The sequence below is a fragment of the Venturia canescens genome, chromosome 4 (assembly GCF_019457755.1).
Source record: "Venturia canescens isolate UGA chromosome 4, ASM1945775v1, whole genome shotgun sequence".
NCBI lineage: Eukaryota > Metazoa > Arthropoda > Insecta > Hymenoptera > Ichneumonidae > Venturia > Venturia canescens.
The window spans coordinates 19,443,532-19,469,423 of NC_057424.1; the positions used below are offsets into that span (position 1 = coordinate 19,443,532).

The 25,892-nt window shown below is 40.9% G+C and overlaps 3 protein-coding genes and 2 long non-coding RNA genes across 11 annotated transcripts in view; 3 read left to right on the forward strand and 2 right to left on the reverse strand.

The window, feature by feature from the left end:
- Positions 1-2,569: 2,569 nt before the first annotated feature.
- On the reverse strand, positions 2,570-3,635 carry LOC122408871 (uncharacterized). The gene is made up of 2 exons (XR_006260558.1): positions 3,369-3,635; positions 2,570-3,267 (listed from the first exon to the last, which is right to left on the reverse strand). It is a non-coding gene; the product is annotated as an uncharacterized lncRNA (long non-coding RNA).
- A 2,001-nt stretch (positions 3,636-5,636) lies between these two features.
- On the forward strand, positions 5,637-6,088 carry LOC122408868 (uncharacterized). Its single transcript, NM_001415745.1, has one exon. The coding sequence runs from the start codon at positions 5,771-5,773 to the stop codon at positions 6,068-6,070; it is 300 nt and encodes a 99-aa protein (NP_001402674.1). The 5' UTR covers positions 5,637-5,770; the 3' UTR covers positions 6,071-6,088.
- Positions 6,089-6,119: 31 nt separating this feature from the next.
- On the forward strand, positions 6,120-8,028 carry LOC122408869 (uncharacterized). The gene has a single exon (XM_043415950.1). The coding sequence runs from the start codon at positions 7,434-7,436 to the stop codon at positions 7,731-7,733; it is 300 nt and encodes a 99-aa protein (XP_043271885.1). The 5' UTR covers positions 6,120-7,433; the 3' UTR covers positions 7,734-8,028.
- A 1,760-nt stretch (positions 8,029-9,788) lies between these two features.
- LOC122408862 (netrin receptor UNC5C-like) overlaps positions 9,789-25,892 on the reverse strand; it is a 64,995-nt gene continuing 48,891 nt past the window's right edge. For 4 of the 6 annotated variants that reach the window (XM_043415940.1, XM_043415936.1, XM_043415938.1 and 1 more), the window contains 9 exons: positions 21,737-22,156; positions 21,317-21,598; positions 20,977-21,144; positions 18,734-18,898; positions 18,539-18,580; positions 16,657-16,794; positions 15,787-16,284; positions 11,858-12,812; positions 9,789-11,499 (listed from right to left, as the gene is read on the reverse strand). In XM_043415940.1, the coding sequence (XP_043271875.1) occupies positions 11,328-11,499; positions 11,858-12,812; positions 15,787-16,284; positions 16,657-16,794; positions 18,539-18,580; positions 18,734-18,898; positions 20,977-21,144; positions 21,317-21,598; positions 21,737-22,156 (2,840 nt within the window). In that variant the 3' untranslated portion in view covers positions 9,789-11,327. Of the gene's footprint in view, positions 11,500-11,576; positions 11,759-11,857; positions 12,813-15,786; positions 16,285-16,656; positions 16,795-18,538; positions 18,581-18,733; positions 18,899-20,976; positions 21,145-21,316; positions 21,599-21,736; positions 22,157-25,892 lie in introns of those variants that run through there. The other 2 variants (XM_043415942.1, XM_043415941.1) reach the window with 2 other exon arrangements.
- Positions 12,785-15,278, forward strand: LOC122408870 (uncharacterized). Of its 2 annotated transcripts, XR_006260557.1 has the most exons (3): positions 12,785-13,109; positions 13,192-13,483; positions 14,105-15,278. It is a non-coding gene; the product is annotated as an uncharacterized lncRNA (long non-coding RNA). The 2 variants fall into 2 exon arrangements; XR_006260556.1 differs by having other exon boundaries at positions 12,785-13,483.

The following is a 25,892-nucleotide window of genomic DNA, read 5'->3' on the forward strand; positions in this document are numbered from 1 at the left end:
TATAATTACTTTTTTTGTTTTCCTTTAATTTCTCTTTGTGAATAACACTTGGGAAAACCTTGGTAAAGGATGCTTCGATATCCGAAGTCGCAAGCGAAAAATATTTGCTCCCTGGTGTGCTGTGAGTGCCCAAAAAGCTAAAAAAAAAGTTTTCCAGATTTCCACGAAAATTGGTAGCCAGGAATTTTTGTGGTCGCTGATTACGAAACTGCACTCAAAGTGCAGGAATTCAAAATGGCGGATTCAAAATGAACAAATTGATCTGACGCCAAGTGACATCAATGTCACCGAAGAAGGTTAATTCAAAGCGCAAACGCTCAATATTTTGCGGTGGGCCGTGACGACGAGCAAGAATATCAGAAGCTTTTTAAGCTCTATCAGTTTGTTACAAAGCAACTTCCAAAATTAGCCAAAATTTACATAAAAATATACGTAAAAGTGAGCAGCTAAAACCTATACGCGGTGTTCAATACTTAAAAGGTAGGAGCAGAATACCGCCCTAGAATTTTAAGGAGCTTTCGAGTGGCAAAAAGACAAAACTGACCGGACTTGTAATTTTTTTGTAATGAACAGCTCTGGGGGCTGTTTATTACAATGACAGTCCGGTCGTGTGCTGGCCCGAGGCTCGCTGAGACATTGGCTTGTATTTTTTTTTATTATTACGAAGCACAGAAGACTTTACATAAAACGAAGATTTTTTAGGAGACTAATTTCCAAATTCGTTTTAGATTTAGTCCACAATCAATATGATGCTCGAGGGCGTGTAATTGCCGAGAGAAAAGTTTGCACGGACGCATCAAGATGAGCGTAAATCCCGATACAAACGAGGACAAATCAGTTACTCTTCAACCGTGAACTCTATTTTATACGAGACAAATTTTTATTTCTTCTTTTTCTTCTATTTTCAATTCTTCCGAGGTTCTGATTAATGTGCCGATGAGGGACGATGCTAAACGACGCGATGAGGCAAAGCTCACGAATATCGATAAATCAAATCAATTCGCTCACGTATAAGATAGTTTTCGTTCTTAATTATATCAATAGATAGGCGGACACGCTATTAATAATGTCCCGATGCTGGGCGATCGGTCCTGCTTAAATGGATGCGGTGTGTCTCCGCGTATGCCTTATGCTGTGCATACAAATATCTATTAGGCTATACCTCGTTCATCTTTATATATGAACCACAGTAATTTATTATTTACGATTAATTTATTCCATTAAGTTTGGCTTAGTGAATTGGCGAGTGGGAAACGAAAGGGTGGAGGGGAGAAGTCGGTAATTGATTCACCGAAAGGAGTAGCCGTCCGTTAACTCTTTGCTCGTTCACATCGATGAAAACCCGTGCGCTGGCAACAGAAAAATAAAACTAAAATGATGAAGAGGTCAACGAGGAAGAGTTCGGAGGAGAAGAGTGTAAAGTTGTCGGTAACTGCGACATATGCCGAGCAACTTTTTTAAGCCTTCCGGTGTTTTTTTTCAATCGTTATAATACTGCAGCGAACATACAAAAGACGACGCACTGTTCCTTCGCTATAAGTTAAATTATAAATGAGTGCTGAATAAACTGTCAATCGTCCCTCTACCTCTTCGCTTCAATTGGCGAAATGTTTCTAAAAGAAGAAAAACTTCAACTGAACTACGACTCGTTCGATCAGACTTTTTGCACACATGAAAAAGGAAAGGGGCAAAGAGGAAAAAATGAGAAAAAAAAGTGAATGTCGAAAAGCTCTCGATATGCAATTGAAGGTAATTAAATTAATTGGGCCACGAGACAATCGGGCCAATTACAGTGCCAATCAACGATCACGCCTGTTTTATCCTCGTTCTCTACTTCGTACCACGACTCTGTAACACATTTGTATTCGTGCGCAAATGTTAAACGTGTGTTTGTGTACATGGGAAGCTTTTTTACTCGGATGACAAACTCCTATAATTACAGGTCCGAGGCGCCACAAGGTTCCTCCTGAAATTAGTTCGCGAGGTGGTCACCACTGCCAGCAGCTGCCAATTTCATTCACTACGTATGTATAGGTGGTACTACATGCATATACATATGTTGCAAGAGTGTGAAAGGAACTTGAAGGGCAGTGAAAAGCGAGGAACCGAGGGGCCAAATGTCTGTCTACCGCTACATGAGAGATCCTCTTTGAAATTATCTTCTTCCTACGCATTCTTGTTTGCAGTCATCAAGAGGGAACTTTGATAGACAAATACTGCAAAAATTTCTGTGAACACTCCTCAGCGTTTAAATCATTCGAAGAATTAAATATAACATAAATATAACTGCTTGTTTAACTCAATGTTGAAATGGCTAAATGGAATGAGAGAATATAGCAATTATTTATATATTGGAAACAGTTTTTTTTTAATCTATTACTCGAAATACTAATTCCAAGGTATAAACAGAAGCTATTCCAATGGCGTATTTTCCAAAATAAAATGATTGAAAAATTTGATTTAATGGGCAATTTAAATAATTCAATTACTCAGAATTAAACAGTAATATTTAGCGTAAAATTCACTGTCAAATTTACCGGATATATTTGACTCCAGGGACAAGTTAACGAAAAATATTTATTCCAGTAACGCACTGTAAAGTTTCAAGATTTTACGGAATTTTCAGTTTTATAGTAGTTGCAGATAGTTAAATTTACATTACGTATACTAAAATTTGCAAAAGTTCTAGTGAATTTTACGTTGCATCACGGTCTTTGCTCTAACGTAGGTATATCGATCACTCGTTTCCGAATTTCTTAACACACTGAAATGATGATTTACACACTTCAACAAGGGCTGAGTATCCCCGTATCGCCGCATCGTAGCATAAACATTCGTACGGAAATTTGTACAGTGCAGCGTCGTGAAAATCATCGTGACGTCAACGCATTTGCTAAATACTCCGGTTAAAGTTTCGACTGTGAAAAATGAACATTATTTTTTTTATAGGAAAATTTAATTTCTTTCCCATACTTCTATCACGAATTGCAGCTCGTCACTACACTATCGTTACTGGACGGTTATTTTTCAAATTTAACTATCTCCGTGCACCAGAAGCTTCGGTGAATTGATCAATGATATGTACTAATGTGCCGTACCGAAAAGAATAGAAGATAAATTTCTTCATTCTTATCTTCGGAGTTGAACCCTCGTAACGTCCCGCCATTAGGGGACCTTTTCTGGACGTCGATCATTTCTCCATACATATGTAGACAAGATCAGTTACTGTTGCGAAAAAGAATTACATGATTTGAGGCGATGCGTGTCCTATATAAAGAGATAGGGGTAAAGCAAAATTAGGCTGTGCGTTCACACGAGGGGTAATAGGCCAAGAGAGCTCACTCCATTCTCCTCGCTGTGTTCGTTACCATTGGCTGTTTTATTTATCGGATCCCCGTTGTTCTCGAGGGAGATGCGTTACTCATAATTATTCTATCCCTCGCTTTCCCCAGTATCTTTTTGCTCCTCAATACCAACTGCGTCAGTTTCCTTCCCTTGCGTTTCACTCACCTCGCGAAAGCTGACAACTGAAATATACGACGGTATATGAATGTATGGACAGTAAGATTAAGGAGTTTCGGTACAGGCGATACAATGTTGCCATGCTAAACCATGCTAAAAACATAAAAAATTTCAAAAAGTTTAGAATTTTATAAAATTTGGTGAACATATTCTTTAGTGCCAAATTTGACAATACAAATTTTTTAAGATTTTTCTTCTACACAGTTATCGAGTAATTGATCACTAAAGTTTACATGTATAAGCATAGCGTTTCCATATATATAGGTATACATTCCGGGCATAAGAAATCTGCTTTAATGCGTAATTACTCGATAACTAAGTAGAAGAAAATTTTGAAAAAAATTGTGTTTTCGCACTTGATGTTGAAGAACATTATCACCAAATTTGATCAATTTCTTAATATTTTGACTTTTGTACCGAAACTCCTTAAGCAAAACCGAATAAAACTTACACATTTCTTGATGCGTTGATAAAATGCTCTCGTTCGAAAATTTGGGGATTCGTTCTTGGATGAGGAAGGCTCCCCTCAATCAACGTCAATCAACCGTTAAACAATGAACCGACGGGCAAAAAGGATTTCATTGTTCTCTTCAGTGATTCGCAACTCTTTGGACGAGCGCTCCAAGAACAAATTTAGACAGTGGGCGTTTGACACGCTCGCGATACGACGATTGCAATCCCAGTTATCTCAACACGTCATAAGCTATTTTATTGGACAGTGACACAGTTGTTGGCACTCATTTTTGTGATATGCCAGACCATTTCTCTACAGGACCTCATCCCCCCTTAATTACACATTGGTCCATAGCTATATTGTTTTATATTACGATATAATATTTCTTCTTAATTCTGAGCAATTTTTCTTCAATCACGTCGAGCATTCTGTGGACATTGAAGTGGCAAGAAGGGAGAAAAATTACATACGTGGGCGTAGACGGAAAATAACAAGATTTTCAATGTGGGACAACAAAAAAGAAATGACGTGAGACCGGTGAATGGAAACCCCGTGAAGTCTTCGCGGGGATGTTCGATGAACACGAAGAGCGAATTACGTCGACATCGAAGAGCTGCGACTCGCAGGAGCATCAATGTGAGGACGAGAATAAGTGTGAAAATAACGTTTCCTCGTGGTCAACTAACCGTGCACTGTATATCTATGAAGGTTTTCTTTGCATATATCTATATATCTATATATATGTGAAGTATAAGTCGGTCCGGGAGATGCGGCTGGAACAGCGAAAACGAGGAGAACGAAGGAAGAAAAAGGAGAAAAACTGACGAAAAAGAAGTACGGTTGGGAGGGACTGTCAACGAATTTTTCTCCCACGACTGCTATCGACATCTCGAAATTGCGACGCTTGAGTTGCATTGTCACCACAGTTCCCTCTTTTCTAAGTTCCGCTGTATATACATTTGTGATGCGGAGAGTTTCTATTGCTACCCCGGAGAGTCCACCTCGAGACTCATTCATGTTTCATACTCCGACGTTTCTTCTCTCGAACGCTTACCTTCGCCAGTCGTGCACATATTTCCTATACTGGAAAAATCTACACGGAGCCGCGCTTCCGACATTTCTTTTCCTCCATATAATATAGACAGCACGTGCAACGACTAAACGATATACCCAGTGAAAATGGTAAGGGAGCACACAAACGAGTCTGGTGTAAGGAAATTGCTCGAGACTTCATTATTTCAAATCTCCGAAAATTCGAAAAAATACATTCGTGTTTTATTGAGGCTCGCTAAACCTCAACTGAACACATTCGTTTTTTTTTCTATTCAGAATAGCGAATCGAAATAACAGATCAGAAAATAAAATAATTACTCTGGCTTTATAATTTCGATTCGAACCAAAATTTTTCGGATCGATGGCAAGGAATCTGGAAAAAAACTTCCAAATAAAAAATTATCTATCCAGTAACTAAAAGTTGAAAAACTCGTAAATGGCTGTATGGTTTTCTCATTACAATTTCAACATCACGCTTACAATTATCATCATAATGGACGCCTGAGCAATTTCATCGAATTGTGTTACTGGTACGACGTTATTCAGAACACTGTGTACATAAGCCACGATACAATTATTACTTTAGAAATAGATAGGTAATGTACTCACGAGAGTTATCAGCATGGTCCGCAGATGCGATATGCCGAAGTGGTGACCGGTGATACATCATTTCGTAGCTGGTAATAGTATTATTCACAAAGCCACTGTTAGGATTCTTAAGCTTTGAAATAACCATGACAAATGAGTTCATCCAGTGGTGTATCCTCGGAAATTCCTCCCGATTGCAACACTCGCGTAAAAAGCTTTAAGCTGTATGGATTCATAGTGATAATGATGATTCTAGCCGCACTGATCTTGACGATCGTTACGGTAGTAACTGTTGATACAGTCGAGTTCGATAACGCTAAGGAAGCCGATAGAAAAACTTCGATGATCAACGGGCCGTCCATTGGCGGCGCGGTGCTCGTTATAATGGCATGTGGGATTGCAATATGGCAATTCCAAGAAACAGCCGAAATTACTCGGCTTTGTATGCACTAATGAGTAATAATTATTTTTACAAACGGTCTTGGATTGGGCCAACCCGCCATATAAATACGGTCACGTTACATAAACGAAATGCTCTTGCATTAGATGCGCCGAAATCTTCAACACACCAGGCGTTACAGCGCATGACAATGATCGATACATCGCATAGAGTCATTCATAGACGATTCATGACATGTGTTATTGCATAGTGCAACCGAGAGAAGGATGAGACGGAGCTTCCTGTGGTCTGTAAGATTCGACAACATGGCCGAGTACTAGCTGTAATGAGGTCGAGAAAAAACGACTTCTGCCAATCGGTTAAAGTTCGTCGAGTAAACGGAATGCAGTAACGTTGATAATAAGAGGTTTCTTACACCGGACAGATCCGAAGCCAAGTAGATGCCACTGAACGTCAGGTGTAGAAAACGCGACAACTGGAAGCATCACGTTGCTGGAAACACCTGCGATACGAGTTAGAAGATTGAGCGATGAAAAAAACTCGATGTCGGAACAGGCACGTTCGTTTAACTTTGCCAACGATTGTATCATTGTGCTCCGCAACGATAACGACACAAATGTATAGTTTGTACACCGGAGGCGGACCCGACCGAGGCAATTGAAAATGATGTCTTGTGGTGAACCATACGAAGCTGCGCGGTGGACAAACTGACACGTCACGAACTATACTCCGCGGGAAAGATTTGTGACAGCCGCTTATCAATTTCTCGGATGAAAGATCAGCGAGGGAAGGAATCTTTGAATTTTGAAGTCAGTTTCAATTTGATCGAGAGTCAAACTGACTGAACCTTGACGTTCGATGCTCGATTTCGACTTCGATGTGAATCCGTCTGATGAACAATGTTTTAAGAATGTTCACCACCAATGAATGCACTCGATGCTTCGTATAAACGTTTTGCTAAAATACGTGTCCCCGATCGATGCCTTTGGTTCAATACGATACTAAAGTTGTTGAACTTAAAACCTATTTCGTGACTATCGCACTCGTTGACTGCTGCTGGTAATAATAGAGCGCTACTCGTTTCTACAAGAGATTTCTCGCTGGTCTCACTTGTGGCAATGATTCATCAATATTGTTCTCGAGTTTTTTCCTCAAAGCTGTAAGATGTTTTAAACCGTTAACTTGTGCTCAAGGCAGGATAGAGCCAGTGTTACTGTTTCATCATAGAACGACCGATCGTTTCTAGAATATTTCGAAAACCCTTGGAGCATCACGAATTCTCCTAATCACTCCGTGCTACCTGCATGGTTCTGCTTCGTTAAGTGCAGGCATGCATATAATTTCTCTGAAATTTTGAAAAGTCTGCTACAAGTTCCAACAAATCAGCTTTAGTATTTGAGATTGCAAACCATCACCATGGCCGGTTTGTCGACTGATAAGACTGACAAAACGACAGTGTTGCTGCAGTACGAGGTCAGTCATGAAAACTATTTGGCGCGGTGCATACCGGGTACACGACTACACGCCAAAATACATGGATCGTTACCGGTTTTGGCATCAAGCATCCTGACGCATAACTTGGATGTGAAACGAGCGGACGTGTTCTATTTATCAGGATCATCCGATGGCAGCTACTATTGCGATCTACCTGTTAGCCCGCAGGCTTCAAAACGAGTTGGAGACCAAACTCGAGAGACTCTGCGAGCACAGTGTTGACGAACCCGACAGAGCTCTGTCAACCGTGGTCGAATGGACGGACTACAAATAACATTTGAGTTAACCGAGATGTCATTAGCAAAATGGAACAGTTTACTTTTCAGGTATCTGCAGTCTGAACTATTAGATCGGATATTAGATTTTGTTTTGGTGAAACAAGATATTGGACTCGTGGGTTTCTCAATGATTATTGTAAAATATTTTACTAAGCCAATAAATCTGCACGTTTAAAGATAGGCAAGCTTTGCTTTGTCACACATAAATAAATTCGAATGAGAATGATCAACTCTGAAAATCCTCTATTTGGTATTCAAGTGGCTTAGTAGTGTTATTAAAAAACATTACTAAGCCACTTTTGTTTCTATCCATGTTTAATCTTGCATAGAATTAAGGAATTTCTTGTAGTACATTTAGAGACGCGGCAGCGTCTTGACGCCAAGTATTGAAAAAAGAAATTTTACCAAGGCAAGTCAAGAAGGGGAGTGCATCGACTTGAGATTGGCCGATTTATGTTATTTCGACAGTTAAAATAGACGATCCGTTTTCTTACTGGATAATACGCGAAGATGGATTGGGTCTGTGTTATACTTTGCTTGAGTTCACTTATGCTTCATTTATTTACAATTCTATCGAACTTTGAACATGACAAAATAATCGTTTATCGGTCAGATTCTGGGCTCAAATCCCATGAGAAAAGAAAAGGACACTCGGTAGTCTGGCACTCGTTACGATCGTAGATACTACGCCATCATCGGATGACAAAAAATCTGCTATCCGATGATTAACGTACATTTCAATATTGCCGTTAAACATTTTATTTTGGCGTACTAACAACGCTATGAAACATTTTTCCTATAAGAAGCATTTCATGAAACAACAATTGCTATCCTTTTTCTGCAAAAAGCAAGAACATCCCGCACCTACGACATCCATACGTTCTTTTACTTAATTCTACGTTACAACACCTCGGCATTGGGTTCGTTACCGAAGCTAACTGAAGACCGTGCGAGTGCCTGTGAACCGAGAAATTGAGATGTGACAAAAACATAACGCGGAGACAGCTCGTACGTAGACTTTAATTATCCAATGCTATAAGTTCTACTTGAGTTTCCTATTTTCCTTTATTTTTTGGCATTTGAGTGCAAAAAAATTGGATTTTTCTCATTCTCATTTGTAAAACGGAAATTACGGAAGCAATGTAGATAGTCCGATGAAACAAGTTGTAAAAAATGAAAATCCAAGTCCGAAGTCGATCCTGATAACCGCATTCGCGCACGACGTAGAAATACTTTTCATACTGGTAACGCGAGAGGCAAAAGAACACTGTTTTGTAACAATGATTTTCTGTCACGTATTTTTTTGAATTTTTTCACACTGTGTAGCCACCAAACCGTCCAATCACAACGTTACAATCACAAAGTCGAGCTAAAATTCTTTTGCAGTTTCTTCGCTCTTTTGCTCTCCTTCATAGATACCATAAAAAAAATTACATCACCGATTATTATTTCTGTTCTTTATCAATCTAGAGATCTAAAAAGTGCTCCTTTGACCACTGCAACAACCGCACCCACGTTCTTTCAATTTCCACCGATTTTTTTTTTTTTTTTTTTTTTTTTTTTTAATTTTTGATGTTACGTGTAGGCGAATCAAAAGTTGCATACACCAATATACTGCGCGCTTAATACACAACTTTAACTTGATTTTCTGCTACACAACGTGTTGCTAACCTCACTCGAGTTAATCATAGAAATGAACAAATATTGCAACTGGATCGGGGGGGGGGGGGGGGGGGGGGGGGGCAGGGAGAGAGGGAGGGGGGGGGGGGTCGTGCACTTGGAATAATACTGATACCGATAAGGCGAGATTCGGAAACTTGAGAAATTACTCACTTCCCTGCAACATGAGTTAATGAAACAACGGAAAATAACGGATTCGTGATCCGAATGAGAATGAGCTAAAATTAATAAAAACTGTGAATATATTATATGATAAAGACTTTTGTGCTTTTGTACTTTTGTGCTCAGCAACTATTTGGATTGAATAAACAATGAGGCATTTATGTGCGTGTTTTCTCATCAGGTATACAAGAATATTTTATTCGTCGAACGTAACAAATATACAATTTTTCGAAATAAACTTTGACGTGTTTCAATCTTCTTCATTTATTTCGTTTCCAGTCGTTTTTGAAAAACTCTGTTATACTAATATCGTGAGACGCGGGTCAATACTTTCTCGCAGTATTCTCTCGTGATTTGGACTCATTGCGATGTTCCCGAAACGGAAGAACTCGTTGCGACGTTACCGTTCGCTCGCAGTCTTGTCAATGAGAATGTAGCGACCCCGGTATTGTCGACGTATAGATTAATTATCGAACTCAGATCGTGTTAATACCTTTGTGCATTTGAAGTGAAGTTTTTAAAATATGAGATTCGACAAAGTAAGAAAATAGTCGCAACGGAATGGCTTGAAAAAAAATCACGTGTCATCTCAGTTTTTTTTCATGAAAAAACAGAATGAAAATCTTTCTTCTCTCCCGACTATTTGACATCTCGGTCCAATGAGATTTTGGCACGATTCGCAAAAATCAACGCTGCGTGTGTATTTTGTATTTTAGTTTTTGTATATACTCGAGTTCGTGTAACGCTTTACGTATATATTTACGGTGTGTGTATGTGTGTTGCGCGTGAGTTTTTATTTCATTTGACATTCATTCATTTTCAATAACAAATCAACAATACTCGGCGTTACCGTTCGATTACTTTTTTTCCTTCGTTTCGTACTATCCTTAACATTACTCATGTATAATAATGGTTTTTGTTTTTCTCGATCCGACAAAAACGAACCTCACGTTCGTAAGACTGGTATATACTTCAATATTTACTTTGTTTCTTTTATATTTACATATATATCCATCGAAATGCATATAGTTTTCACTCTTCTTTAATCAATTTAAACTCGTCACATCATCATCTACATATCATTTCGTTTTCGAACTATTGCGTTTCGTTTTCGTTTCTTTATTATTCTTTATAAACGCTTTAAACATGTTCGAGAGATTTTATTTAGGACGCAGCTCAAACGAGGCTGCATAACTGAGGTTTCGATGTGTTTATTTTCTCATACCGCATTCTAATCCATGCCTCCCGCTGAGCTAACAACGTGTAACATTTAAATATTTACAGTTTCGAGAGAGGACGAAATACCTCGTCGAGGCATGGAGAGTTTTAAGGCAGTAGTTCGTAGGCTCGCTATTTCGAAAATTCCTTGGAATCGTAATCGATAACTTTTTTTTATTTGTTTCTCTTGTTTAGCTTTCAGCAGTTACCTTCGAACGCTTCCATCAATTCATGACCTTTTTTCGGACACGGAAATTCCAAACTCATCTTTAGTATTTTTCGATCACTATTCACCATCGTTTTCACCGGTATATCACTCGAGGTGGACACACTTCCCAGAGATCGTTGTTATCGAGTCTTTTGTTACTACCACCTCATGTAATAGTCAAGTTTTTAAAATTCACGTCATTGAGCTCGTAGTTTTGTTTTTTAAAACACTTTTTATGGAGCACACTTTTGGCATGATTCGCGCGTCAGTTTAGAGCCATGCGCCAAGCTGAGCCTCGAGAATGGTTGCCGCGTCGGTTCTTCCCATGACCCTGAGATGATTGAGCAGATCCGTGACCGCACTGGGTTCTCGATGCCTCGCCTCCCACAGATCCAAGATGTGCTCCGTCGGGCTTGCCTTCGTCGCGAAGTAATTGATATACCTGGTAGCAAATCGTTCGAAAAATGAGAATAAAAGAAAATCGATATTCACGAGGCTCCAAAGCTCGTTATAAATCGGAAAAAATAAGTAACTCGTTATATCCTGACCCAAATACTTGGTTCGAAAATACGCTAACGTAAGATAATGACAGTGAGACGATGTTCAGTTAAATTTGTATTTTTCATTCCTTCGTTAAATAATGAATTAAGTTTGGAATCGAAGTTGAGTGAAATCAATTGACATCTGTAAGCTGGAAATAACTTCATTCGGAATGAGCGTCATAAGCAAAGAAAGTTCATATCCCTAACAAAGTGGTCCTCATGAAAAGGTGAAATTAAACGGATAAAACTGTTACTGACCTGTCGACTTGAAGCCTCTGAGCGAGCATTCGCCAATCGTTACCAAGGGCGTTTGGTGGATCGAGACACTGGCAAAGCTGTTTTCTGAGTGATCTCGTAAACCTGAATGGTCTCAATGCGGACGAATCGGTTTTCGGATTGTTGGCATGACCACTACTTACAACGGTAACTTCCCTGAGTGGTCTCGTTACGCTGCCCGAGGATACGAGCTGCTTAGCACCGTCGTAAACGATCCTAAATACCTGCCTAGTTTCAGAATTGCCCTGGGTCACTTGAAGCTTGTAACTTCTAGTGGTGGATGATCCGAATGTAGTATCGAGAGCGAAGGTAACGTGGGTTGTATTTTCCTGGCAATTCCATACATCATGGAAATTAACTTCTTGGCGTTCGGTGGGGGATTTGCTTTGCCATTCGTTGCCAACTTCCTCGAGGGTCACACGTAACGGTTCTCCGTTGTCTTGGAAAACCAGAGTTCTGGGTTTGTCCAGGAGGTAGCCTCGAATCTGGGATTCCCGATCGACAATCGCTTTCATTGATGCTTTGAGGCCTTCGACAGCGTAAACGCGAATTCCGCACGGTCCGGTTTGACTGCCGAAGAGGGCGAGTCGCAGGCGTTTCGTAGCCATTGAGCCTTCGATGCTCTGTCCTGCAAGGACGTAGCCTCGCAATTGTTCAGTTACTATGAACGCCTCTGCGTGATCCAATTGTGTAAACAGCGGAGTATTGATAGTCTCGTTACCAAGGGTCAATACCCTTGTCCACGTTACCGGTTGATCCTTCGGTATCAAGTTGACGCTGATCTCCTCTGTATCGAGGTCGTCCGTTGCCCAGACACTCAATTCCCAGGTGGCAGGATGAAGCATTGCGCAATGCTCGAACTGCAGTATCACGGGTTTGTTGAAACTCGTATTCGACGGACCACAGGTCACCACTGCTGACAGTTGCGTTATGCCATCTGCAATACAAACAACAAAAAATCTCTAGTGACGATCAGGATAGAATATTAAATCAAACGGTCCTGGAGCCTTTGAATTCCCAGAGACTATCTCGAGAAGCACCCCCAGCCGGTGAGTTTCCTCGAGCCTCTAACCGAATTACTCACTAATGAATTGCCTGCCGAATTTTTTCTCTGCTTTCTTCACTTTTATCTCGTAGGACAGCGTCATTGGTCTCAATCAGGATATCACTTTCCGGATGGATCTTTTGTCTTTTTCTCTCGCTCCCTCAGATCCATGGAAACGTGATTCCCCAGGTGACGGGACTATTATTTTATAAAATTTTATTGCATTCTTGTTGGGAACGATCGTAATTTCATTTTCGCTTGCTCCCGAGAGGGTGCGGACACCAGAGCGTTGGTAATTTGGGTTACTCCAACCACGCCGTTTGAACAAAAATAAAAAAGGAAGAGGGAACGAGGACGAGGGAAAGAAAAAAATGAGATGAAAAAATCCCGTGATGAACCTTGCCAGGGGAGACAGCGAATACGGTGAGGAACAGAGGCCAATCGGCGCACACTGCGAACTAGGCTAGGTGGATGGACTATTTCCAAAACTTGAGAATTCCAATGAAGAACTGTTTATTCCCTATTTTGCACGATCAATTGGTTGAACGAAAGGGAAAAAAAAGGTATACACATTTTCGTATTGATATATTTGTTTGAAAATAAATTTTTTTGTGGATTTCATGCCCTTTTTCTAAAAGTTAGTTGAATGAAAAATAAATTCTTCCATCACTCTGAACTATCTAGCAAACACTTTTGTGCATTACTTAAAATTTTACACGAAAACTTACAGAAACAAATAAAATTATACATTTTTAGCGAATTTGAAAAAAAACGCTTCTATATATATTCTTCTATTCTATAGAAGAAGAATATCACTTCAACGTACTGTAAATATAGAATTTCGCAATTTTTTCGAATTTTCATCGGTTCCTATGGAAAGAAAATATATGAAAATGGAAAAAAAATTGGAATTTTTATTGCAGACAATAATTACGATCTCCACATTGTACGCAGCTGAGAAATTTCAAAAATCAGACTTTGAGCATGAACCATGCACAAATTAGTATTTCTCACATTAAAAAAATGTTTTTTTACTTTTGAAATATCCTTGAAACTATACCGAAAATTTCGCATACATAATCACTGAACTATACATTCGTTAGAACGCGAATTGGAATTGCCATCTACTCGCCGCGCAATATCCAAAACTGCCAAGAATCATCGTTCCATTTTTATTCTTCTAGATGGGCAACAGAGAGGCTATTTCTTTCGTCACGCTCCGTGGGCGTTCTAGTATACATCAAAGTGCCCAGCTCTTACGTGCACTACGACGGGCCGGGTCGGGTTGCATCGCACGCGGCGCTCGAATGTGTTTGACGAGCGATCCATCGATGTGGCCCGATGAAGTCCGACCCGGCCCGTCAGCCGATGTGCGCTCTTCCATTTGAGATACATAAAAGCGGTTAGAAAAATGCGATGCAACCCGGCTTGACCAGGTCCAGTGTCAGGCCAGAGCCGGTCGGAAAACCTCGAATCGGGGTTGCGCTGCATTTTCATTGGGCAAATCCCGACGAGAAATTACGTCGTTAAGCAGCAGCATGGGTCACTGGGAACTAAACCGAAATTCAGGGGCTTTCTCTGTTTCCTTCGCATTCTTTCTCTCGGCAACCAAAAGCGCCTATTCATGCGTGCGAACACAGAGCTCGCTGCGGAACACCAGAGAGATGTTGTGTATACATTCACCCGTCGATCGACTCGTAATAAAATTATCGCCCCGCGTTATTACCGTCAGACGGGTTTGGTTGCGTTTCAAAAAATTCCAGTTCTCTTCTCGAGAGATTTTTTTTTACACGTGCTCTCTGTATCCTGGGAATATCACTTATTCGACGGATATATAAATATAATGAAACGCATTTTTTACCAAAGTATCGGTCGCAGGTCACGCCTCGAAATAAACATTAAATGAGGTTGCTGCAAGAGGCCCGCATGTAAAATAATTCGTGCATGCATAGATGGGAGTATTCGAATTGGCTATCCAAGCGTAAAAAGCTGCCACATATAAAAATCGAAGTGAAAAGTCGTTACAGGGGGAAAAAGAAACCGGAACGTGTCTCTCAGCTGTAACAATGTAAAGGACCGATACACGACCAGAGTGCATTCGACGAGTGAACGAATGAATAAACCATTGAAAAGGAAAGGAACAGTAAACATAATACGAAAAGTGACGGTAGCGTGATCCGAAGAAGTGAGAACATAAGCGTGAAATTATAATTACACGATCGCGAGATAATAGCATGGACTCTGAGACCGGATTGTACGTGAGGATAAAAAAAAGGTTCGTCGAATAACGAGCAAATTATTGTGAATGACTTGCACCGCAGATATAAATTGTTCGAGGAATAACCTTGTGAAATTTTTCCAACAACTGTCGTCCATCGCCCCCCGGAATAATGTTTTCAGAGTTTTTCTCCATTTTATTTTAGTCCGAGGGGTTTGATTCAACAGTTGTTTAGTCAATTACGTTAGTATACGTCGGTATACTTTGCACGACAGTTTCGGTGAAATGTGCCAGGTGGGATGATAAATTCAATGATACACTCGAATTGGCCTCAGAAGATTCTAATTCACAGTCACATTTTCCGCTTGCTCGTTCCTAGTAGTCTTTCTCCGAAAATGAAATCATCCTGCTTGGCGTTAAAAAATGACTAAAACGGTTGTAACCGTCAGTAACTTTGTTTCAATGCGGTTTTGGCGTTTGACACGATCGCAGGTATCATGACGAGATAAAAGTCTGGGACAGCGGGTGCAAATCGAATATTTCTAATTCTATGGTGATTAATGAAAAGTCGAAAAACTTAAAGCTCCATAGAAAAATAAAAATAGACCGATGGTTGTTTGCACGAGAACAAAATATCTTGAAAGTTACCTGGTAGACGCGGCCTGAATCGATCTTCGTTAAGCACAGCGAGATACAGTTCCTTTCTAAGTGGTTTGGGTACAGCTCCTTCAGGAACGGACATCGATATACCTGAGTCCGGAAGAACGAGCAAAGCACCGCGTGTGTTGACTGCAGCTCTTGCAACGTTAGACGTCTCGAGTTTAGGCAATCTGATGCTTTCCGAAGCGACGTTGTAAGTCGAATCCGAGGACGGATAAGAGCTTGTTATGCTATTCTCGCTGTCCGATTGTATTTGTTTATCGCTGCAGGATTCCTGGGTCGAGGTACTTGGGGTCGGTGACATAGGCGACGGTTGAGGAGCGATAGACAGATGAGGTACGTCGTAGTGATGCTCCGAGAGTGAACGGGAGAGTGAAAGCTTAGGATCGAATGGGTATTCGTAGCAGGCCGGTACAGTTGTAGCTGTCACATCCGGTTGAAGACTCAGCTTTTTGTCCTGATCCGGAAAGAACTCCGGCTGAAATTCTACGAAAACGACGAAAAAAATGGTTTGAAACGAACGCGACGATTTTATAGCGCGATGAAACACTCCCTCACCCACTTTTTTGTCACTGTGAGTCTTTATAGATAGGACTGAGAGAAAAAATAAGGGTGAACCGAGTGAAGCTCGATCCCAGGATCTTCGAAGTCAGAGTTCGAAGTGCTAAGCACCGACGACCTTTATTCTCTCTTTAAAAGTCGAATATCCATCTGAATAGATACTCAACCGTTCCAGAGTGAATGAGAAATTTTTCTAGGACTCTTTACTTTGAATCCATAGCATTAAGGAACTTCATGCCCATGAAAATAGTGATATATGCGATTGAACATTGAGCAATCTCTTTGTAAGCTGCTCACCATTTCGGGCCATAGAATAAAGCGAATGATCGCGACCTTTACGCCTCAAAAGCCTGGCTAGAAAAAAGGCGAGTCCACTGATAACGACACAGGCCACCGTCAGACCGATGTAAAGCGCCACGTCCATTTGCCTGTTCGCTGCAACAGAAAAAATTATTAAGTGCATTTGTAGCGATGTCTTCGAGTACTACTCGGAAAGAATGCCCCACCGAATTAAAACATTCATCAAAGGTATCTACGAAACAACTAACTGTCTATGGACAATTTAATATTATTATTCCCCCTCCGAAGCTATATCAATGTAAAATCGACACAACCAAAAGGCCAAGATGATTTTTCACATTGAACATTTGTTGGCGGATATCTCGATCTACTCGTGAAAAATCTCGATAATCGAAAGAGGCCTAGAAACGAACAAGTTCAAGTTCAATGCTCCTTGGGAATCCGAGTTCAGTGGCATGTTGGCTCGTATATCATTAATTTCACACGAACGCAGCCCTCCCATCGTCGTCGTGGTCGTTGGGCAGTAACTAGTACGAGTATCTCTTTCTCGTTCATAAATTTACGTATAATGCATACCTTGTGTATATCAATATAAGCATGTCTATGAGGATAACACACGAACGATAATGGGACTCTATTTGCATGCACGATCAATTCTTCCCCCGCTTCTGGAGAAACGTGGAGAGTTTTGCAAAGGTACACCTGAAACTGTGTACTCACACACTCGCATACACACAAGGATTGAGTGTTTGCGTACATGCGTACGTTTATACGTGTCTGGGGTTGGAGAGGAACGGTCCGGCCTGGCGATTACATAATTTTCTTCAATATTATAGTCACCCCCGCTCTGGATCATTTTGCCCCTAGGGGACCGTATGCGGGCGGGTAGTATATCGCGTGCAACTTTGATGCGCTACGGTCGATACCGGACTATATGGCGTCGCTATGCCTCGCTATACCGATTTCTCTGTCTACATCATTTCTCCATGCTTGGATTGAGTTAGACCGCGACGCCCTTATGTCCTTAAAAAATGTCGAGAGTCGGAGCTGTGTAAGTGTATATGTATGTATATTCGTGGATACATTCTCGAATCGCTGCTCAACAGCTTCTATTGTTCCGGCTGTTTATATCGAGAGAAGGGTCTGCTGAGGCGATGAGAGTGCATGCTTATAGGCATGTGCTTATACGTCAGGTTCACTCTCGGCTCTAGCGGAACATTGCTCATGCGTAAATAATTAAACGTTCGCTTAATTAAAAGTAAATACTGCCGGTAGGGCACAGCTGTTATTGCGAAATGCCAGTCATTGGACGAGGCTTCCAGTCATTGGTAACTCGACAAAATTCAATGAGGAGTTCGCTTGATTGCAATTGTTGTCATCGATGTGGACCCTTTCAGAGAGAATCATGATGAAAAATTATTGACGTTTTTCGAAAATTTCCTCGTGTCCTGAATCGCTTCGATCGAATGGATCCGACAATTGGAGGAACACTTTATGCTACAACTACTCCGGCGACCGGTCCATCATTGTGCCTACCCTTTCACTCAACCCCACCCTCGTGCATGCATACTGGACCATCGACGAGGGACACATTCCCTTGTAAACTTGCACACATTGAATTCTGTCCGATCGAGGTATGGTCGGTCTCTAAGGAAAGCTTCATTGAGCAGATAGACTAACAAAACATGTACTCGAAATTCAGCTGGACATGCAAATGTCTGACAGTATCTCTGAGACTGTCAGAGACCCCCCGATTGTGTATAGATATTTCCGACAGTAATTCAGCACAAGATCAATCATTACTTGATTGAAAACTTGAGAAACAGAAACATCTAGATTCGTACAAATTATGTTTGACTTTAGGACACAAATTTCTTACCTTCTTCAGTCAGTTGTGCTCCGCCCATCTTCGATCGACCGACTAGAAAAGACAATGACAAAGAACCGATTAATCGTTGTTTGAAACGGTTAATATACTGTCAATTACAGCCATGATTTTCATAATCTTTTTCAATATTTGTACATGAGCAGTTTTGACATTAATTAGCCTTGAAAGTTATGCGATCAAATTTACCATTGCAAAGTCCGCCAGTACAGTTTCCAACGCTATTGTCCCTCCCCAGACAAGCTCGGCCACCGTGACTCGGTGGAGGCTCGTCGCACGATCGTTTCCTTGTATGAGTGCAATCGCTTCCACATACGGACCAGGCCGACCATCTTGACCAACCACCATCAACAACTGCTCAACGAATGAAAATAAATAGCATAATTTTAGGATAACATCATACCATACTGATCGATTAATTTCATTCAAATGTTCTCATTTCTAAACGCAATCTGGAGCTATTGTGGCACGCAATTGTTGAACCCGTTTACATAATTACGCAAAACTCACCCATCGTGTTCGTAAATTCCTCAAGAACTGCAACCGTTCCGTGAGTGTTAAGCGTGTGCAACGCAATGAAAAATAATTTTGGCAAAGTTTTGACACTGAGACATACGAGATTTTCAAGTGAAATGGTGTTTCACGTTTTACTGACATTCACAACGTTCGGTTAGAAAAATGTATTCCCTCGTTGGATTAAAGAGTAATTGGATTAGCTGACATCGAGTCATCAATCGAAAATAAAATTCAAAAATATTGTGGAAAATGAACGTCAACTTTTTTGCCTTTTATCGAGACTTGACTATTTTGAGCCAACTCGCAATAACACTTTTTTCCAGACGAACGTTGCTCGTGCACAATGTTGCCGTTAATCCACACTGAATTATCATATTGCTCACAAACGTGTAGTGTCCAAAATAAAAGAAAGATTATCATAGGAAAAATACATTTACAGTAAAATTTGAAGCATCTTAATCCTGCCACGAGGGTTTGAATCCTCAAACGACATCATCATACGGTGCACCTGCTCGTCATATTTTTCCTCGATACATGGATCACGATCGTGGTATCATAAATTTTGGAGCGGGCATCGCGCGAGTTACAAGATAAAACGTGCGCCACGTTCTCATCGTGCAACAACACACTCTCCGCTCGGGTGGCTCTCTCGTGAGTTTGCAGAGGAAGAGTGAGGCCAAAACGATGGAAAGTCTCAAGAAAAAGAAGAGCCGCGAAGCGGAGGGGGCAGGTTAAGAGGGTACAAAAGAGAAGGGTGTGAGAAGAAAGATCGAAGGGACGAACGGGGCACGCGATTCAGCTCTAACTTGAGATAACGTCGTAAATCAAGCTATGCTTGTTCTTCTACTTCATTTTTTGCTAGGACACCATACAGTCGAGTCTCGTGTAAGTTACATATTGCCAAAGTTATGAAATCCCCATTATTTATGGAATTTATTTTCCCCCCGAATGTATCGCTGCTTAATACTTTTGTGCGCAAGTGCAAATATTCAATCGCTCGTGAGCTCGATATATCGTGCTGCAATTTTTCACTCAAATACGATGTGCGATCGAAAATGATTTTTCAATCAATCGTGCCACGGAACTTCACATATTTCATCTTCAATTTTCATCCATTATTCATTTATCACCGTCGCTACTTTTCTTCGTCGGTACTTTTCGCATGAATTGAATAAAGTGAAGTCTCTGCAAACGATTCCGACGAAACCACAATTTTATGTTAAATATTCTTATTTGAAAGTATGATACAAACTTTTTAATACTCTTGATTTTTTTTGCATTTCGATCTTGTCGGAAAATTACAAAATCTTGGTCCCTCAACTTAATGCACAATGCTCCGTGCGGTAAGCTGTTTGAAAAAGTTTATCTAGTCATAAGTTTTAATAACTTTCAGTCGGACCCATTCCTTGCCACGAGTAGACACAGCGAATCAAAGTCCCGAAAGTATCAATCTTCGGGATATCCGCCCTTTCGATTGGAGATACAAAATCATTAAGAACTATTATGCTGACAGAAGAAACGTCTTTTGCACTATGCTATTGAACATTTTAGAGAAAGTCGACTGTATTTATTCTTTGTTTTCCTTTACCCTGGTTTCTTGGCAAGATCGCAGCGCTCTCATCATGCGCAAGAGCAAGAAGCCAGAAGTAAGTGTAACGAGGTTTCTTTCGTGTTAACTTGGTCCGTTGATGTCGAGAGTGTGCACCAGACTTGTAAATTTAATATCTCAGGTGTCGTGAAAGTACGCGGGTCAACAGGAACACGAGCATGTTTGCCGGTCATTTTATTTTACAACATGTATCATGCAAAAGACTTTGAAGCCTGCTCACAAGCAGGGCACATATTCCACAGTGAAACTGAGCCTTGTGTATTCTATTCTGAACGGTGACAATGATCGTGTATCAGATTTTACTCACCAGGACACGCGGAATTGCAGTCGGTTTTTTGCTGAGCCGGACCCAAACATGGTTGACCACCGTTCATTGGTGCCGGATTCGTACAGGTCCTCGTTCTCTTTTGTCCACCTTTGGCACAACGCGAATGGCAATCCGACCACGCCGACCATGACGACCAGCCTCCGTTGACTTTTCATAAAGACAAACAATATTCGTAACGCTTTTTTCTTGTACATTGACGATCGATGAGATTGCATCTGACTCGACCGACGATCTGATTTTCCATTGAAAAATGTTCTGACCCGAGAGAAGACGATTTTGCGAAAATTTAGTTAAGCAAGTTCAACAAGTGTGATCATACCATAAACCGTGATGCTGGCTGGTTGACTCATCCGTTTGGCAGCGATGTTTTCAGCTACACAAGTGTAATTAGCCTGGTGACTGAGTTTAGCTTGGCCAAGTAAAAGATGTCCTTCGCTCGAGACGAATAGTGTATCGGCATCGGTATCAAGATTTGCGCCATTTCTAAGCCAATAAACACGAGGTGGCGGTACTCCAACGGGTGGAAGACATCTGAGCTCAGTGCCCTGGCCAGCCTCGACCGAAACCGAGTACGGTGGCGATTCGTATTGTTTCTTTAGATCTGATGTACGAAAAGACAAATTTTTTAAACTTTAGTTTGACGCACATGACAATTTAGGGAGATGGACGAAATTGCAAGACGTCAGAATCGAATTCCGAGGAGGGTTAGTCAGAAATGAAGTCTCCAGTAAATACTAACAAGCGACGTCGATTGTAGCCGTTTGACTTTTTATCGAGCCTGAACCCGACCATGCTATACATTCGCACTTGAATTTATCTTTGCCAAAGTACTCTTCAATGTTGTCCCTGGTAACGTTGAGCTCCACTTCGACAATTCTCGTGCCAGTATGAGGATCGACAAAATCTTGGGGCTGCGATCCCTGCGCTCTCGCGCCATTACACCGAAAGTAGACCTCGAGGGCGTGAGCAGCTTTACAACGTAGTGTTGCCGGTTTGCTCTTTACGACGAACGCATCGAGAGGCTCGGTGAGAAAAACTGGCAAGTGTCCACCCCCTTCCGAGATTAGTTCAGTGTCGCTCGCTATAGTTGCGGATGGCGAGTCATCCTCCTCGAGGAGATACGACTCTTCGTCATCAGCGACATCCTCAACATCTGGAACTGAATTTAAAAATCGTAAAACTCTCATTATCACAAATCTGTTTTCACAAGAAACAATAACGATCGCATCATCAATTATTAGTAAAAAAAAAAAATATATATTAAATAGAAAGAATATTAGAGAGAATATAATTTATTAGAAAGAAAAAATTTTTATTGGAAGAAAAATATGATTAGAAAGAAAAAAAAACAATTCTATGAACGCTTCCTTTGAACCATCATTGGCATTTGGTGATAACAATAAAATCTCACTGAGGAACAGAAAAAAATGAGGTTTCAATGATTTTCAGTTTTCTTTGCAGTACAAAGACATCGAAAACGAAAGTAAAATATGCCATGAACGACGCGAAATTCTTAGCCACACGGCAACTGTTCAACCGCTATGAAATTTTCCAATGGTCGTGAATAATTGCCGCGTATGATTTTCATTGGTAAAATCTGTTATTGGTAAGAAAAAAGATGGCTTTTATGAATAAACCTATGTATACATGATCCGCTGCATCGTGACCGTTGGACAGGTATCGAGTGAACGGATATGGGGGTTCAATACTTTGGGGAAGAGTCCCCTTCGGTAAATTTGTCAAGCATGACGAAAACATCCCGATGCGCGCGCGGATAAAGGAGGGGAGGGAGGTCCGTAGAAGCCGTCGAGAAATCGGTGGGTAAGCAGTGATGAAGCAGAAAGTTCAGGATTAAAAATCCGATTTCATTGCCGTATTCTACCTTTTATATTATCCCGTTTATACACACACAGTAATCCAACACTGACGATCGTTTTATTGGGGAATTCACCTTTCTCCTCACCGTTCTCCTCTCCTTTCCTTTCTGCGTAAAAAAGAATTATTTTTCGAGTCTCGAATCAACTCTCGTGCACACAAACGGGAATTTTCTTATTGCGCGCTGCCGTATTTCATTTTTTTCACAGTATTATGCGAAGCTAAAATAATCGATTCAATGAAATTTATCGCCCACGAGAAAATTTCAATGTAATATTTAATCGCGATGCGTGCAAGAAACGTAAATTTCAAAAAATTACCGTCCTGTAACGATAGTGCGGTGACGAGCTGCATCATATTATTATGGAAAAGACATTGAATTTTCCTATAAAAAAAATAATGTTCATTTTTCACAGTAGAAACCTTAACCGGAGTATTTAGTAAATTTTGACGTCACGATGGTTTTCATGGCGCTGCACTGTACAAATTTCCGCACGAATGTTTATGCTAGGATGCGGCGATACGGGGGACATGATAGGGATATCTTGTCGCTATATCGGCCTATTTCCCCGTTGTTTTTATAAGCTCAGCCCTTTCTCGAAGTGTGTAGATCATCGTTTCAGTCTGCTACGAAATTCGGAAACGAGTGATCGATACCTACGTTAGAGCAAAGACCGTGATGCAACGTAAAATTCACTAGATCTTTTGTAAATTTTAGTACACGTACCGTAAATTTCACTATCTGCAATATTTACTATTATAGAACTGAAAATTCTATAAAATCTTGAAAATTTAACAGTGCGTTACTGAAATAAATATTCTTCGTTAACTTGTCCCCGGAGTAAAATATATCTTGTAAATTTGACAGTGAATTTCACGTTAAATATTACCATCTAATGCTCACCGTATACATTTGTGCGAGAGCATTCACTTGCAATGCAACACTGACATGCGTATCACATAGAAACGGGGGTTAATTGAGTTAAGACCCCGTTATTATCGGACTTCAATACAAAGCTCTACGCCCGCTCCACCATAATAAAGGTTATGGTTTTAAAAGCGTCCAATGGTAATTGCCAGCGAGCGCGGAGCAAGGAGATAGGATACAAGAGTAGAATAACGATAGAGAATAATCGGAGTCAAAGAGGCGGGGGTCGAAAGGAGTCAAAGGAATGAGAAAGAGGGCCTGCGGGGAGAGGGGAGGGGCCAAGGTTCGGATGTTACAGGCAATCGCCCAAGGGGCGAGGATGAGAAGGGCGAGAAAAAAGCCCGTAACGTAAAAGAGAGCGAAGCAGTAGTGAAAGAGTGAGAGAAAGGAGGAGCGAGTAGGTGAGGATTATATGAACCAAGCGTGGAGCACGGCGGACCTGCTACGTTAAAGCGTGTAATTAAGCGAATAACAGAATCAGATACGACGCCTTGCGTGAGCCCTCCTGCTGATAGTGGCTCACGCGGTGGTAGCGTCTTGTCTATATATATGTATATATTGTATCCTTGCGTCAGCTTCACCTCACCCCTGCGCGTTGTGATCGAAACCACATACTACAGCACTCATTTGCCTTCAGGGAAAGGGGAAAAAGGCGTCAAATTTTCCTCAATTATTACGTCCCAGCTACATTTTCTTCCCGATGAGTCGCATTCGTTATTAGTTTTCATCTGTTCGCGGCCTTTGGTTGGCTACTTCGATTTTTTTTCATCTCCACCGTCAATTTTATGGCAAAACTGACACAATGAATGCGCCGATAAGTAATACTATAACGCGGTTTAAATATAGTCCTATATGTAACCTCGATATCGATGCTTTTTACCTTAGAATCCTTAACTGCCTCCGGACCTTCGAATTTATCGACCATTTGCATATTGCACTATTCCCCCTTGCTCACTCCCCGATGTACAGATATCACTCATCAGATATAGATCGAGAATTCGTTTCACGAGAGTGCTATCTTGATAATGAAATTTTGCATATTCGATCGAACATGCCAAGCTACTGGAGTCAATATTAAGGAGGCAAGATAATGGGAACATTGGAGCGTCTCGTAGGTCTCGAGTTCGATAAATTCGTTGAGATTTGAGCCCGCGTAAGTGTAGCACACGCACGTGTGATCGACGTTTGGAACTTTACTACTTTCGAGCAAAAATATGATCTTGACATAATTTTAGGATGGGAGAAAAACTCGTTTGAATATTGGAAAAAGATAATCGACGAGGTGAAACGTACAGTGTTTTTCTTAGATTAGCAACGCAAAGTTTATCTTTATATAATCATTGCATTTAGAAGAGCGAAGTAAGGAATTCTAGGGAAAAAAAACGTGTCCAATCTCGCTGCGACTGAGATCCTCAGTCGATAAGAAAATTGAACTCGAAGTTATTATTTTCACCACGTAAAACTTTTTGCTTCTCACAAGACTTGCGGAGTAACGGTCGGAGTTATATTCGAATTTTTTCCTCGTATCGGAGACGTTATAATAACGGATTACGTGCAAAGCGTGACGTCGTGTACGTACACACGTGCACAGACAATAACGCGCACACGAGGAACATCACCGCGGCTTCTCGTTTGATTTACGATAATTAAACGCGACCTGACCTTTCGTCGCGCACTTTTTCCATAGGAAAAGAACAAGAGAGGAGAAATATACACATAGATGTGAAAAAGGCATGTAACTCTGTGCATGTACGTCCATATACACGAATATGTCTATGGATCATGCCCAGTCATCTTGTTCTTACATCTTTTGCAGATGGATACAGACTTTTAAGATGAAAGATAAAACGTGTGACGATGATGAAGGAGAATAAAAACTTTGTAGCTCAGATTTAAAAAGCTGCAACCATGATGTTTCCTCGTACGAAGTCGAACGACTGTAACGAATGAAAAAGGTCCACAAAACCGTGCGAAAAAATCGCAATCTTCATTTTTCCTCCACTATTTCCATACCAAATCGGAGTACATGATTAACCCTCTCGGACCGTATATATACGTTGTTCTTACGCAACACGCGCTTCCAGGACCCATA